This window comes from Sus scrofa, chromosome 14, assembly GCF_054392235.1.
Source record: "Sus scrofa isolate SSC_HxYL_T2T_F1_AM1 chromosome 14, Sscrofa_HxYL_maternal_Yorkshire_Landrace_v2.0, whole genome shotgun sequence".
Classification (NCBI taxonomy): Eukaryota; Metazoa; Chordata; class Mammalia; order Artiodactyla; family Suidae; genus Sus; species Sus scrofa.
Window position 1 is genome coordinate 154,833,452 of NC_139396.1, and position 16,042 is coordinate 154,849,493.

Here is a 16,042-nt window from a genome sequence, read left to right on the forward strand (position 1 = left end):
TCTAGCTTGGTGGCACCCAACAACTACAACCGCAGCAAGTAAGTACCCATTTTTCCACCTGAATTATCCCCTGGCCTGGCTGTCTGCCACAGATGCCTACACATGCCCAGCCCCCACCCCCACCCCCCACCTGCACACACGACCTGCCCAGGCTGCCCCTCCCTATCCCCCCCTGGCCTGCAACCCACAGCTGACATGGAGCTTCCACACCCTCCGCCTTCATATCTCCCCTGCTCCGGAGATGACTTTCGTTTTAACTAGGAAGATCACCTGCCCTTTTTATATGTAAATGAGAGGAGAGATTCCTAAAAGCATAGATTTTGTGGCTTTTACTTTTTAGAGTATCTCCAAAGCTTTGAGAGGAAGAAGGGGGACAAAGAAGAAATGGATGATTTCACAAATCATCATATGCTCTTACCCATAATTCTTTATCTCATGATATGGCTATGGTTCCACTGTTCTTAAGAAAAGTTATGGCTGGACTTCACATCGAGGCTCAGTGGTCACAAATGCGACTAGTATCCATGAGGACACGGGTTCGATCCCTAGCCTTGCTTGGTGGGTTAAGGAGCCGGTGTTGCCCTGAGCCGTGGTGTAGGTCACAGACACGGCTCGGCTCTGGCGTTGCTGGGGCTGTGGTGTAGGTTGGCAGCTGTAGCTCCGACTTGACCCCTAGCCTGGGAACTTCCATGTGCCGCGGGTGTGACCCGAGCAGGAGAAAAAAACAAAAAGAAAAGAAGTTATGGCTACTTTTCCTTGTCATCACGTCTTCTCTTACTATCATTTTAAATAAAGGACCCTATGAGGACGAATATTTTTATAAATAAACTTTGCATACTTTCTCAATAGTTTTAAGGCAGAAATAGATTTACTAGACTAAATTTACTATAGCGGGGGTGCATAGAAAGTACTTAAGAAACACAACCTCTTATTTTGGATGGAGTATTTTACCATCTTTGCTGTACGGATGGTTATATCGCCATCAAGAATGGTTGTAAATTACAGAATGATGAAAAGGCGATATAATCTACTCACGCAGGTATTAAGTATTTAAACCTGTATTGCTGCTGTCATCACAGTTGTGGCAGGTGCTTCCCAGGGAAAGTTCGCTGTGCAAAGGGGGCACTTTAGCAGAGACTTTACTTGCTCAAGGGATTAAGAGAAGTCCTTTGGAAGAGACGCTTTTGCTGAGGCTTACAGGAGAAGCAGGTTTGTTCATTTGGTGAAATGCCTGCCAGCCGGAAGGAATGCCTTCAAGATCGAGGTGGGAAGGAAGCTGACTTTTTGAATGAGTGGCAGGTGGCAGCAGAAGGGATTGTCAGGGAGCTGGGCGAGGGAGGGCCAGATCATTCAGAGCTTTGTGGGCAGGTTAAAACTCCTGGCTTTATCCTAAGGGCAGGGGTGGCGGTTGAAATGTTTTCAGCTGGGCAATTACACAACCAGAAGTATGTTTGCCAAGGGTCACACTTTTTTTTTTTTTTTTTTTTTTTTGCCAAACTCTTCATTTTCCAAGAGCAGAAATCACGTCTTCCATTTTCGTCATTGCATCCTTAATTATCTAGCGTTGTGTCTGGTACTCCATAAATGTTTGGAGAAAGAAGTGGGCAATGAATGGATGGATGAATATATAACTAATGTTAGCATTCTGATGTATATTCCATTTCCACATACAGGCACACAAAGTCCAGTATTTTTTTTTTTTTTTTATTTTCCCACTGTACAGCAAGGGGGTCAGTTTATCCTTACATGTATGCATTACAATTACAGTTTTTCCCCCACCCAGTATGTTTTACACCTTATTTAATAACATCCTTTTTCACTGGCATAGACAATAAATACTTTTGTGGATGGCCTTAAAGTTAGCATTTTATGGCACTGAAATTATTTCTACACCGCCAAGTTTAATGGCTGCATAGTTTTCGACTGTATGGATATACCATGATCTAGGCAAGTAATTACTATTTGTAGGATAAAAGAAATAATTCCTTCTGATGATATTTTTTCTTGTCATTAATTTTTTTTGCTGTTGTTCACAATGTCTGATGATGTATTAGAGCTGAAAAGAATATCCTTTTTTCCCCCACTTTTTAGGGCTGCACCTGCAGCACATGGAGGTTCCTAGGCTGGGCGTCCAATTGGAGCTATAGCTGCCTGCCTACACAGCACCATCAGAGCTAAGCCGCAACTTCGACCTACACTGCAGCTCACAGCAATGCAGGATCCATAACCCTCTGAGCGAGACCAGGGATCAACCCACATCCTCGTGCATACTAGTTGGATCTGTTTCCACTGTGCCACTGCGGGAGCTCCCTGGAGTCCTCTCAATCCTGCCGGGAGCTCCTGGGTCACTCAGGCAGTGGACGGCTGTCCTGGGGAGGGGGTGGAAATACCTGAACTGTCCTGTCTGCCCCGTCCCGTCATCTCCAGGGACTCAGCCGAAACCCAGCGAGAGCCACCAGGAGTTCCCAAGCTGCCAAACAGGGGTTGGGCTTGGCCTTCACCTGCAGCTATGGCGCCCCAGCCTGGATGTGTCCTGGGGAGGCCGGGGTTGCCTCCTGCTCACCTCCTTTTGGGGTGACGGGCTGTGTCTGCATCTCATTTGAGCAGCCTAACTTGGGCCGAAGAGGAATCTCTCTTCTTTTCCCTGTGGGGAAAATGAACTCCTGGGCATGTACAAAGGTGAATTCCTGGGAGATCGTGTCATGGCTCAGTGGGAACAGACCTGCCTAGTATCCATGAGGATGTGGGTTCAATCCCTGGCCTTGCTCAGTGGGTTAAGGATCTGGCGTTGCCGTGAGCTGTGGTGTAGGTCACAGGTGCGGCTCAGATCCTGCATTGCTGTGGCTGTGGTGTAGGTCAGCAGCTGTAGCTCCAATTCAAGCCCTAACCTGGGAACCTCCCTATGCTGTGGGTGTGGCCCTGGAAACCCAACAAATAAATAAATAAATCTTGAAAAGGATGACTCCCTGCCCAGGGAAATGTGGCCAACAGGGAGTCCCCTAAGTCTGAGCCTGCCTGAGGCCTGTGACCTCAGGAGACATGAGGCTGTGTTCTTGTGCTGCCCCCTAGGGACCGAATGGGATTTGGCCCTGAGGCTGGTGAATGGAGGTGACAGGTGTCAGGGCCGAGTGGAGGTCCTGTACCAAGGCTCCTGGGGCACCGTGTGTGATGACAGCTGGGACACCAACGATGCCAACGTGGTCTGCAGGCAGCTGGGCTGTGGCTGGGCCGTATCGGCCCCAGGAAGTGCCCGGTTTGGTCAGGGCTCAGGGCCGATTCTCCTGGATGACCTGCGATGCTCAGGGCATGAGACCTACTTGTGGAGCTGCCCCCACAGTGGCTGGAACACGCACAACTGTGGGCATCATGAAGACGCTGGTGTCATCTGCTCAGGTTAGTATCAAGTCTGGGGGCGGGGGTTCTTCTCTGGGGGCCTGGTTTCCTTCTTACAATCTGATTTCTCTCAAAGCACTTCCTAACTTTCTCCTTCTTAAAATTTTTTCAGATTCAGCATTAGCTTGTGTTCAGCTACTGGGTGGTGGGGGGGAGATGGTGAATTAGAACGATCCAAAGTGGAAGCGACAATCAAGGCTTTATTCCCCCCTGTGACAAGGCCAGGCTGAGATAAAGAGGAAAGCTCTGTAAGGAGGTCTCTGACCAGAGGCACGTGGGCCAGGACCGCAGGTGGCCCAGGTGTTGGATCCCGAGTCCTGGACCGTAGCCCCTCCAGAGCCCTGAGATGCCCTGTCTGGTCACCAGGTCTGCTGTGCACAGGGGCTTGTCACACACATCTTGTCATAAGCTCTGGTTGGGCCTGACAGCTCCCACGTGGGATTTTGGGCTGGAGCTGGGCTCCTCTCTCTTGCTGCCAGTGGACCCATAAAATCTGTGGCTTGGTTTCAGTGTCACCTTGTTCATTTAGATGCAGAGCTAATCACCATGACATGGAAATAAGGGATGCTGCTCTGCCTGGACCCCTCCCAGGAGCCTCTTTGGAGGCCTGTGGGTGGCAGAGGTCCCCGCTCCAGGGCAGGGGACAAGCACGGACTGAGCATCTTACCTGCTCAGCGTCGTCCCCTTTGGCCCGGTTGTGCCCCTTCTGTGCGATGTGTCTGATCCGCCTTCTGTCTCTCACAGATGCCCAGCGCTCGTCCACGGTCATTCCAGGTGAGTCCAGGTGCCTTTGACTCTTGGGTGTCCCCTCTGTCCCCACTCACCTCCACAGCCCAACCAGGAGCTCCCAGAGGGGCCTGTTGAGCTTTCCACCTCTCAGAACCCACCCTGGTCACTCTAGAGACTGTGGATGAACCGTAACAGGTGGATCCTCTGTCTGGGCCAGTGACTTGAGGGCATTGTTCCCTCAAAGGGCTGGCTGGTGGGGAGCTGTGTCCTGGGGTAATTTCTGCCTGAACATATTGCCTGGACCAAGAGGAACGCGTGAGGATCGAACAGAGATTTTTCATGTCATATTCCTCAGGCAGAGTCTAAGGGATGATTTTACCAAAAAAACCCTCTGCCGCTAGAGCATGGGGACTGTTGTTGTTTGTGGATTGTACTGCTTCAAGGCCACGTGGTGGGCATTTGATGGCTTGATTTGGGCTCACTAAAAGGTCTCAGAAATGGTCTCTTTCTCCCCCATGTAGAGAAGCTTCTCAAACCCATTAGCCATGATCCTAATGACAGTCGCTAGACCAATCTTGATTCTAACCTTTTTTTCTTTTTCTTTTCTTTCTTTCTTTTTTTTTTTTTTTTTTTTTTTTGTCCTTTTAGGGCCGCATGCTTGGCATATGGAAATCCCCAGGCTAGGGGTCAAATCGGAGCTGTAGTCACTGACCTGAGCAACAGCCACAGCAACATCAGATCCGAGCCGAGTCTGTGACCTACACCACAGCTCACAGCAAGGCTGGATTCCTAACCCACGGAGCAAGGCCAGGGATCGAACCCATGTACTAGTGGATGCTAGTCAGATTCATTTCCGCTGAGCCATGACTGGAAATCCCTACCCACTTTCTTTCTAACGTTGCTTTGTTTCCCCTCCAGATTGGTGGTACACAACGACTCCTTCCCAAAGTAAGTATCACTGGGACCCTGCCAAACCGACAGTGTTCAAATTTAATCAACAGGCCTGGGTGCACTTTCTAAGTCTGGGGTCAGGCTGCTGTGTTCCCCACCTCATTCACTGTGGCAAGTTCCCTCCTCCGAGCAGAACAAGCAGATGCATCAGCACACGGCTAAGCATCACCTACCCGTTAGAGACTGCGTTTGTCAGGATGGCTGTGTTGGCAAGTGGCAGGATCCCCCTGAAACTCTCTTAAGCCAGAGGGGGATGCACTGTCTTCCAGAGCCAGGATGTTGAGTGGTGGGCCTGTCTTCAGGCAGAGCTGGATCCAGAGCTTGCAAGGCTTTCTGTCCCCCTCTGCACGTCTCTTATCTCTACGTGCTTATGTGTTTGGGCTTCCCGCTCAGCTTGTTTGCTGCCATGGAGCGGGGGCCATCCCCAAGTCGATGTCCCAGCAGGAGAAGGAGTCTGTCCCTGTCCTTCAGGGGACAAGTCCTAGAAGGACTCTGAGCAGCCTGCTGGCACCAGGCACCTTCTCCCCAGGCATCGCCACGTGCTCTGCTGACATTCAGCGGGTCCGGGGTTTGTTTTCGATTCGGGCTAAGCTAGGGCTTGACAGTGGCACGAGGGCGTGCTCAGGGGAACGGGAGCCTTCAGAACAACGTCAGGCCTGATGAGGCAGGGGCTGGGGGAGGGGCGGGCAGCCGAAGGGGGCTCCTTGGCGGGGGCCGGGAGGCTGTCTCTGGTGGTGCCCTGCTGTAGGGGCTCAAGTCCATCAAGCGGTCACTGTGGAGGAAGGCTGGGGGCTGCCCCGTCCCCTCTTACCTCCCAAGGCTGGGTTGGGCTCTTCATTTGGGGCTGTGGTGGGGCAGCAGTCAGAGAACCTGCACGGATCAGCCTCCCCCCACATGGCAACTCCTTGGAGATAGTGATGATGAACCGGCTTCATTCCGTCAAGTGCCCTCGATGGGGAACATTACCTAGAACTCAGAGTCTTTCCTGGGCGAGTTCTGACTCTCACGCAGCCCTCAGGCCCTCTTCCTTCAGGAGACACAGCAGAAGGCAATTTCCTGTATCTTTCAAGGAAGTGTATCGGGTTTGGCCCTGGTGAATGGAGGCGACAGGTGTCAGGGCCATGTAGAAGTGCTGTACTAAGGCTCGTGGGGCACGTGTGTGACGACAGCTGGGACACCAGTGGGGTCTGCAGGCAGCTGGGCTGTGGCCGGGCCATATCGGCTCCAGGAGGTGCCCAGTTTGGTCAGGGCTCAGGGCTGATTGTCCTGGACCACGAGGCCTGGTCAGGGAATGAGACCTATGCGTGGAGCTGCCCCCACAATGGCTGGAACTTGCACAACTGTGGGCATCACGAGGATGCTGGTGTGACATGCTCAGGTTGGCTTCCAAGAAATTGTGACTCTGCTTTAGCACATGTTTTTCTCCAGGAAAGGGCCCCTCTTTCTGGCTCTTGGCACCCTGAGCTTCCCTGAAAGATGGGCTGTTTCCCTGAGAGCAGCACCCACAGCAGTTGGTGTCCCTGGTGGCCCGTTGAAATAGACAAGGTGTAATGGACACTAAGGATTTATCAACTCGATCCCCCAAACTTTCTTGTCTGGAAACTACTCTCTGGGGTTGACGTTTGCTCTTCAGCTCCCCTGGACCACTCCCAGGATGCCCTGCTCAGGCCACGGAGGGGACGGGCCCTCAGCATCTCTCTCAGGAACCCGTCCCGTTTGTGGCCACACATCCTGGGCACTGAGGCTGATCCTGTTTCCTCTTTCTTGCAGCTGCACACATCAGATCTACTATCCCAGGTGAGTGGGTGCAGAACCGCTGAGCCCGATTCCTCTCTGGACTTCCACCCTCTCGGGTTCTAGAATTAGGAGACAGGCAGACTCCTGCTGGGGCGTGGTTCCCCTCTGAGGACTCGGGGATTTGTTTCGGTGACCAGCTGAGTCCCCAGGACCATGGCTGCTCCTCAGCTCTGGCTGGAGGGCCCCTCTGGTCTCCTGCTGTTGCCTGATGTCATTCCCAGGTCAGAGAGCCTGTGGGGGACAAGGTTTATCCTGGGATCATTTCTGATGAAAGGAACAGTCCAAGTCATCCCGCAGAGAATGGTGACTATGCCGGAAGCATGGCCAGTTAGCCCTCATGCTGATATTTGTCTGTAAAAGAATCCATCACGTGGAGAGCAAGTCCAAAGGGAACTTTATGGCACAGTACAAATATCCGGTGTGCACTACATTGGGAAGTACTATGTCCTCCCCGCCCGTTTGACCAGTCACTGTGTAAATTAGGATGGTCAAGGCTCTGAGAAGTCCTGCAGTAAGGCAAAGGATTTGCTTTCTCCATCCACGTGATGGTCATAGAATTAAAAATGTTTTACCCAACAGTATCCTAAAATCACTTTCTTTTCTTTCTAGCTTGGTGGCACCCAACAACTACAACCGCAGCAAGTAAGTACCCATTTTTCCACCTGAATTATCCCCTGGCCTGGCTGTCTGCCACAGATGCCTACACATGCCCAGCCCCCACCCCCACCCCCCACCTGCACACACGACCTGCCCAGGCTGCCCCTCCCTATCCCCCCCTGGCCTGCAACCCACAGCTGACATGGAGCTTCCACACCCTCCGCCTTCATATCTCCCCTGCTCCGGAGATGACTTTCGTTTTAACTAGGAAGATCACCTGCCCTTTTTATATGTAAATGAGAGGAGAGATTCCTAAAAGCATAGATTTTGTGGCTTTTACTTTTTAGAGTATCTCCAAAGCTTTGAGAGGAAGAAGGGGGACAAAGAAGAAATGGATGATTTCACAAATCATCATATGCTCTTACCCATAATTCTTTATCTCATGATATGGCTATGGTTCCACTGTTCTTAAGAAAAGTTATGGCTGGACTTCACATCGAGGCTCAGTGGTCACAAATGCGACTAGTATCCATGAGGACACGGGTTCGATCCCTAGCCTTGCTTGGTGGGTTAAGGAGCCGGTGTTGCCCTGAGCCGTGGTGTAGGTCACAGACACGGCTCGGCTCTGGCGTTGCTGGGGCTGTGGTGTAGGTTGGCAGCTGTAGCTCCGACTTGACCCCTAGCCTGGGAACTTCCATGTGCCGCGGGTGTGACCCGAGCAGGAGAAAAAAACAAAAAGAAAAGAAGTTATGGCTACTTTTCCTTGTCATCACGTCTTCTCTTACTATCATTTTAAATAAAGGACCCTATGAGGACGAATATTTTTATAAATAAACTTTGCATACTTTCTCAATAGTTTTAAGGCAGAAATAGATTTACTAGACTAAATTTACTATAGCGGGGGTGCATAGAAAGTACTTAAGAAACACAACCTCTTATTTTGGATGGAGTATTTTACCATCTTTGCTGTACGGATGGTTATATCGCCATCAAGAATGGTTGTAAATTACAGAATGATGAAAAGGCGATATAATCTACTCACGCAGGTATTAAGTATTTAAACCTGTATTGCTGCTGTCATCACAGTTGTGGCAGGTGCTTCCCAGGGAAAGTTCGCTGTGCAAAGGGGGCACTTTAGCAGAGACTTTACTTGCTCAAGGGATTAAGAGAAGTCCTTTGGAAGAGACGCTTTTGCTGAGGCTTACAGGAGAAGCAGGTTTGTTCATTTGGTGAAATGCCTGCCAGCCGGAAGGAATGCCTTCAAGATCGAGGTGGGAAGGAAGCTGACTTTTTGAATGAGTGGCAGGTGGCAGCAGAAGGGATTGTCAGGGAGCTGGGCGAGGGAGGGCCAGATCATTCAGAGCTTTGTGGGCAGGTTAAAACTCCTGGCTTTATCCTAAGGGCAGGGGTGGCGGTTGAAATGTTTTCAGCTGGGCAATTACACAACCAGAAGTATGTTTGCCAAGGGTCACACTTTTTTTTTTTTTTTTTTTTTTTTGCCAAACTCTTCATTTTCCAAGAGCAGAAATCACGTCTTCCATTTTCGTCATTGCATCCTTAATTATCTAGCGTTGTGTCTGGTACTCCATAAATGTTTGGAGAAAGAAGTGGGCAATGAATGGATGGATGAATATATAACTAATGTTAGCATTCTGATGTATATTCCATTTCCACATACAGGCACACAAAGTCCAGTATTTTTTTTTTTTTTTTATTTTCCCACTGTACAGCAAGGGGGTCAGTTTATCCTTACATGTATGCATTACAATTACAGTTTTTCCCCCACCCAGTATGTTTTACACCTTATTTAATAACATCCTTTTTCACTGGCATAGACAATAAATACTTTTGTGGATGGCCTTAAAGTTAGCATTTTATGGCACTGAAATTATTTCTACACCGCCAAGTTTAATGGCTGCATAGTTTTCGACTGTATGGATATACCATGATCTAGGCAAGTAATTACTATTTGTAGGATAAAAGAAATAATTCCTTCTGATGATATTTTTTCTTGTCATTAATTTTTTTTGCTGTTGTTCACAATGTCTGATGATGTATTAGAGCTGAAAAGAATATCCTTTTTTCCCCCACTTTTTAGGGCTGCACCTGCAGCACATGGAGGTTCCTAGGCTGGGCGTCCAATTGGAGCTATAGCTGCCTGCCTACACAGCACCATCAGAGCTAAGCCGCAACTTCGACCTACACTGCAGCTCACAGCAATGCAGGATCCATAACCCTCTGAGCGAGACCAGGGATCAACCCACATCCTCGTGCATACTAGTTGGATCTGTTTCCACTGTGCCACTGCGGGAGCTCCCTGGAGTCCTCTCAATCCTGCCGGGAGCTCCTGGGTCACTCAGGCAGTGGACGGCTGTCCTGGGGAGGGGGTGGAAATACCTGAACTGTCCTGTCTGCCCCGTCCCGTCATCTCCAGGGACTCAGCCGAAACCCAGCGAGAGCCACCAGGAGTTCCCAAGCTGCCAAACAGGGGTTGGGCTTGGCCTTCACCTGCAGCTATGGCGCCCCAGCCTGGATGTGTCCTGGGGAGGCCGGGGTTGCCTCCTGCTCACCTCCTTTTGGGGTGACGGGCTGTGTCTGCATCTCATTTGAGCAGCCTAACTTGGGCCGAAGAGGAATCTCTCTTCTTTTCCCTGTGGGGAAAATGAACTCCTGGGCATGTACAAAGGTGAATTCCTGGGAGATCGTGTCATGGCTCAGTGGGAACAGACCTGCCTAGTATCCATGAGGATGTGGGTTCAATCCCTGGCCTTGCTCAGTGGGTTAAGGATCTGGCGTTGCCGTGAGCTGTGGTGTAGGTCACAGGTGCGGCTCAGATCCTGCATTGCTGTGGCTGTGGTGTAGGTCAGCAGCTGTAGCTCCAATTCAAGCCCTAACCTGGGAACCTCCCTATGCTGTGGGTGTGGCCCTGGAAACCCAACAAATAAATAAATAAATCTTGAAAAGGATGACTCCCTGCCCAGGGAAATGTGGCCAACAGGGAGTCCCCTAAGTCTGAGCCTGCCTGAGGCCTGTGACCTCAGGAGACATGAGGCTGTGTTCTTGTGCTGCCCCCTAGGGACCGAATGGGATTTGGCCCTGAGGCTGGTGAATGGAGGTGACAGGTGTCAGGGCCGAGTGGAGGTCCTGTACCAAGGCTCCTGGGGCACCGTGTGTGATGACAGCTGGGACACCAACGATGCCAACGTGGTCTGCAGGCAGCTGGGCTGTGGCTGGGCCGTATCGGCCCCAGGAAGTGCCCGGTTTGGTCAGGGCTCAGGGCCGATTCTCCTGGATGACCTGCGATGCTCAGGGCATGAGACCTACTTGTGGAGCTGCCCCCACAGTGGCTGGAACACGCACAACTGTGGGCATCATGAAGACGCTGGTGTCATCTGCTCAGGTTAGTATCAAGTCTGGGGGCGGGGGTTCTTCTCTGGGGGCCTGGTTTCCTTCTTACAATCTGATTTCTCTCAAAGCACTTCCTAACTTTCTCCTTCTTAAAATTTTTTCAGATTCAGCATTAGCTTGTGTTCAGCTACTGGGTGGTGGGGGGGAGATGGTGAATTAGAACGATCCAAAGTGGAAGCGACAATCAAGGCTTTATTCCCCCCTGTGACAAGGCCAGGCTGAGATAAAGAGGAAAGCTCTGTAAGGAGGTCTCTGACCAGAGGCACGTGGGCCAGGACCGCAGGTGGCCCAGGTGTTGGATCCCGAGTCCTGGACCGTAGCCCCTCCAGAGCCCTGAGATGCCCTGTCTGGTCACCAGGTCTGCTGTGCACAGGGGCTTGTCACACACATCTTGTCATAAGCTCTGGTTGGGCCTGACAGCTCCCACGTGGGATTTTGGGCTGGAGCTGGGCTCCTCTCTCTTGCTGCCAGTGGACCCATAAAATCTGTGGCTTGGTTTCAGTGTCACCTTGTTCATTTAGATGCAGAGCTAATCACCATGACATGGAAATAAGGGATGCTGCTCTGCCTGGACCCCTCCCAGGAGCCTCTTTGGAGGCCTGTGGGTGGCAGAGGTCCCCGCTCCAGGGCAGGGGACAAGCACGGACTGAGCATCTTACCTGCTCAGCGTCGTCCCCTTTGGCCCGGTTGTGCCCCTTCTGTGCGATGTGTCTGATCCGCCTTCTGTCTCTCACAGATGCCCAGCGCTCGTCCACGGTCATTCCAGGTGAGTCCAGGTGCCTTTGACTCTTGGGTGTCCCCTCTGTCCCCACTCACCTCCACAGCCCAACCAGGAGCTCCCAGAGGGGCCTGTTGAGCTTTCCACCTCTCAGAACCCACCCTGGTCACTCTAGAGACTGTGGATGAACCGTAACAGGTGGATCCTCTGTCTGGGCCAGTGACTTGAGGGCATTGTTCCCTCAAAGGGCTGGCTGGTGGGGAGCTGTGTCCTGGGGTAATTTCTGCCTGAACATATTGCCTGGACCAAGAGGAACGCGTGAGGATCGAACAGAGATTTTTCATGTCATATTCCTCAGGCAGAGTCTAAGGGATGATTTTACCAAAAAAACCCTCTGCCGCTAGAGCATGGGGACTGTTGTTGTTTGTGGATTGTACTGCTTCAAGGCCACGTGGTGGGCATTTGATGGCTTGATTTGGGCTCACTAAAAGGTCTCAGAAATGGTCTCTTTCTCCCCCATGTAGAGAAGCTTCTCAAACCCATTAGCCATGATCCTAATGACAGTCGCTAGACCAATCTTGATTCTAACCTTTTTTTCTTTTTCTTTTCTTTCTTTCTTTTTTTTTTTTTTTTTTTTTTTTTGTCCTTTTAGGGCCGCATGCTTGGCATATGGAAATCCCCAGGCTAGGGGTCAAATCGGAGCTGTAGTCACTGACCTGAGCAACAGCCACAGCAACATCAGATCCGAGCCGAGTCTGTGACCTACACCACAGCTCACAGCAAGGCTGGATTCCTAACCCACGGAGCAAGGCCAGGGATCGAACCCATGTACTAGTGGATGCTAGTCAGATTCATTTCCGCTGAGCCATGACTGGAAATCCCTACCCACTTTCTTTCTAACGTTGCTTTGTTTCCCCTCCAGATTGGTGGTACACAACGACTCCTTCCCAAAGTAAGTATCACTGGGACCCTGCCAAACCGACAGTGTTCAAATTTAATCAACAGGCCTGGGTGCACTTTCTAAGTCTGGGGTCAGGCTGCTGTGTTCCCCACCTCATTCACTGTGGCAAGTTCCCTCCTCCGAGCAGAACAAGCAGATGCATCAGCACACGGCTAAGCATCACCTACCCGTTAGAGACTGCGTTTGTCAGGATGGCTGTGTTGGCAAGTGGCAGGATCCCCCTGAAACTCTCTTAAGCCAGAGGGGGATGCACTGTCTTCCAGAGCCAGGATGTTGAGTGGTGGGCCTGTCTTCAGGCAGAGCTGGATCCAGAGCTTGCAAGGCTTTCTGTCCCCCTCTGCACGTCTCTTATCTCTACGTGCTTATGTGTTTGGGCTTCCCGCTCAGCTTGTTTGCTGCCATGGAGCGGGGGCCATCCCCAAGTCGATGTCCCAGCAGGAGAAGGAGTCTGTCCCTGTCCTTCAGGGGACAAGTCCTAGAAGGACTCTGAGCAGCCTGCTGGCACCAGGCACCTTCTCCCCAGGCATCGCCACGTGCTCTGCTGACATTCAGCGGGTCCGGGGTTTGTTTTCGATTCGGGCTAAGCTAGGGCTTGACAGTGGCACGAGGGCGTGCTCAGGGGAACGGGAGCCTTCAGAACAACGTCAGGCCTGATGAGGCAGGGGCTGGGGGAGGGGCGGGCAGCCGAAGGGGGCTCCTTGGCGGGGGCCGGGAGGCTGTCTCTGGTGGTGCCCTGCTGTAGGGGCTCAAGTCCATCAAGCGGTCACTGTGGAGGCAGGCTGGGGGCTGCCCCGTCCCCTCTTACCTCCCAAGGCTGGGTTGGGCTCTTCGTTTGGGGCTGTGGTGGGGCAGCAGTCAGAGAACCTGCACGGATCAGCCCCCCCCCCCCACATGGCAACTCCTTGGAGATAGTGATGATGAACCGGCTTCCTTCCGTCAAGTGCCCTCGATGGGGAACATTACCTAGAACTCAGAGTCTTTCCTGGGCGAGTTCTGACTCTCACGCAGCCCTCAGGCCCTCGTCCTTCAGGAGACACAGCAGAAGGCAATTTCCTGTCTCTTTCAAGGAAGTGAATCGGGTTTGGCCCTGAGGCTGGTGAATGGAGGCGACAGGTGTCAGGGCCATGTGGAAGTGCTGTACTAAGGCTCGTGGGGCACCTGTGTGACGACAGCTGGGACACCAGTGACGCCAGCGGGGTCTGCAGGCAGCTGGGCTGTGGCCGGGCCGAATCGGCTCCAGGAAGTGCCCAGTTTGGTCAGGGCTCAGGGCCGATTGTCCTGGACGACAAGGTCTGGTCAGGGCATGAGACCTACGCATGGAGCTGCCCCCACAACACAAATATCCGGTGTGCACTACATTGGGAAGTACTATGTCCTCCCCGCCCGTTTGACCAGTCACTGTGTAAATTAGGATGGTCAAGGCTCTGAGAAGTCCTGCAGTAAGGCAAAGGATTTGCTTTCTCCATCCACGTGATGGTCATAGAATTAAAAATGTTTTACCCAACAGTATCCTAAAATCACTTTCTTTTCTTTCTAGCTTGGTGGCACCCAACAACTACAACCGCAGCAAGTAAGTACCCATTTTTCCACCTGAATTATCCCCTGGCCTGGCTGTCTGCCACAGATGCCTACACATGCCCAGCCCCCACCCCCACCCCCCACCTGCACACACGACCTGCCCAGGCTGCCCCTCCCTATCCCCCCCTGGCCTGCAACCCACAGCTGACATGGAGCTTCCACACCCTCCGCCTTCATATCTCCCCTGCTCCGGAGATGACTTTCGTTTTAACTAGGAAGATCACCTGCCCTTTTTATATGTAAATGAGAGGAGAGATTCCTAAAAGCATAGATTTTGTGGCTTTTACTTTTTAGAGTATCTCCAAAGCTTTGAGAGGAAGAAGGGGGACAAAGAAGAAATGGATGATTTCACAAATCATCATATGCTCTTACCCATAATTCTTTATCTCATGATATGGCTATGGTTCCACTGTTCTTAAGAAAAGTTATGGCTGGACTTCACATCGAGGCTCAGTGGTCACAAATGCGACTAGTATCCATGAGGACACGGGTTCGATCCCTAGCCTTGCTTGGTGGGTTAAGGAGCCGGTGTTGCCCTGAGCCGTGGTGTAGGTCACAGACACGGCTCGGCTCTGGCGTTGCTGGGGCTGTGGTGTAGGCTGGCAGCTGTAGCTCCGACTTGACCCCTAGCCTGGGATCTTCCTTATGCCGCGGGTGTGACCCGAGCAGGAGAAAAAAACAAAAAGAAAAGAAGTTATGGCTACTTTTCCTTGTCATCACGTCTTCTCTTACTATCATTTTAAATAAAGGACCCTGTGAGGACGAATATTTTTATAAATAAACTTTGCATACTTTCTCAATAGTTTTAAGGCAGAAATAGATTTACTAGACTAAATTTACTATAGCGGGGGTGCATAGAATGTACTTAAGAAACACAACCTCGTATTTTGGATGGAGTATTTTAGCATCTTTGCTGTACAGATGGTTATATCACCATCAAGAATGGTTGTAAATTACAGAATGATGAAAAGGCGATATAATCTACTCACGCAGGTATTAAGTATTTAAGCCTGTATTGCTGCTGTCATCACAGTTGTGGCAGGTGCTTCCCAGGGAAAGTTCACTGTGCAAAGGGGGCACTTTAGCAGAGACTTTACTTGCTCAAGGGATTAAGAGAAGTCCTTTGGAAGAGACGCTTTTGCTGAGGCTTACAGGAGAAGCAGGTTTGTTCATTTGGTGAAATGCCTGCCAGCCGGAAGGAATGCCTTCAAGATCGAGGTGGGAAGGAAGCTGACTTTTTGAATGAGTGGCAGGTGGCAGCAGAAGGGATTGTCAGGGAGCTGGGCGAGGGAGGGCCAGATCATTCAGAGCTTTGTGGGCAGGTTAAAACTCCTGGCTTTATCCTAAGGGCAGGGGTGGCGGCTGAAATGTTTTCAGCTGGTCAATTACACAACCAGAAGTATGTTTGCCAAGGGTCACACTTTTTTTTTTTTTTTTTTTTTTTTTTTTTTTTTTTTTTTTCCAAACTCTTCATTTTCCAAGAGCAGAAATCACGTCTTCCATTTTCGTCATTGCATCCTTAATTATCTAGCGTTGTGTCTGGTACTCCATAAATGTTTGGAGAAAGAAGTGGGCAATGAGTGGATGGATGAATATATAACTAATGTTAGCATTCTGATGTATATTCCATTTCCACATACAGGCACACAAAGTCCAGTGTGTTTTACACCTTATTTTATAACATCCTTTTTCACTGGCATAGACAATAAATACTTTTGTGGATGGCCTTAAAGTTAGCATTTTATGGCACTGAAATTATTTCTACACCGCCAAGTTTAATGGCTGCATAGTTTTCGACTGTATGGATATACCATGATCTAGGCAAATAATTACTATTTGTAGGATAAAAGAAATAATGCCTTCTGAGATATTTTTTCCTGCCATTAATTTTTTTGTTGTTGTTGTTCACA

The 16,042-nt window shown here is 50.7% G+C and overlaps 1 protein-coding gene across 4 annotated transcripts in view; it reads left to right on the forward strand.

The window, feature by feature from the left end:
• The window catches only part of DMBT1 (deleted in malignant brain tumors 1), a 54,252-nt gene that overhangs the window by 18,996 nt on the left and 19,214 nt on the right, over positions 1-16,042 (forward strand). For 2 of the 4 annotated variants that reach the window (XM_084995791.1, XM_084995793.1), the window contains 10 exons: positions 6-38; positions 3,070-3,393; positions 4,138-4,167; positions 5,041-5,070; positions 6,844-6,870; positions 7,480-7,512; positions 10,544-10,867; positions 11,612-11,641; positions 12,516-12,545; positions 14,092-14,124. In XM_084995791.1, the coding sequence (XP_084851917.1) occupies positions 6-38; positions 3,070-3,393; positions 4,138-4,167; positions 5,041-5,070; positions 6,844-6,870; positions 7,480-7,512; positions 10,544-10,867; positions 11,612-11,641; positions 12,516-12,545; positions 14,092-14,124 (894 nt within the window). The remainder of the gene's footprint in view (positions 1-5; positions 39-3,069; positions 3,394-4,137; positions 4,168-5,040; positions 5,071-6,843; positions 6,871-7,479; positions 7,513-10,543; positions 10,868-11,611; positions 11,642-12,515; positions 12,546-14,091; positions 14,125-16,042) is intronic. The other 2 variants (XM_084995792.1, XM_084995794.1) reach the window with 2 other exon arrangements.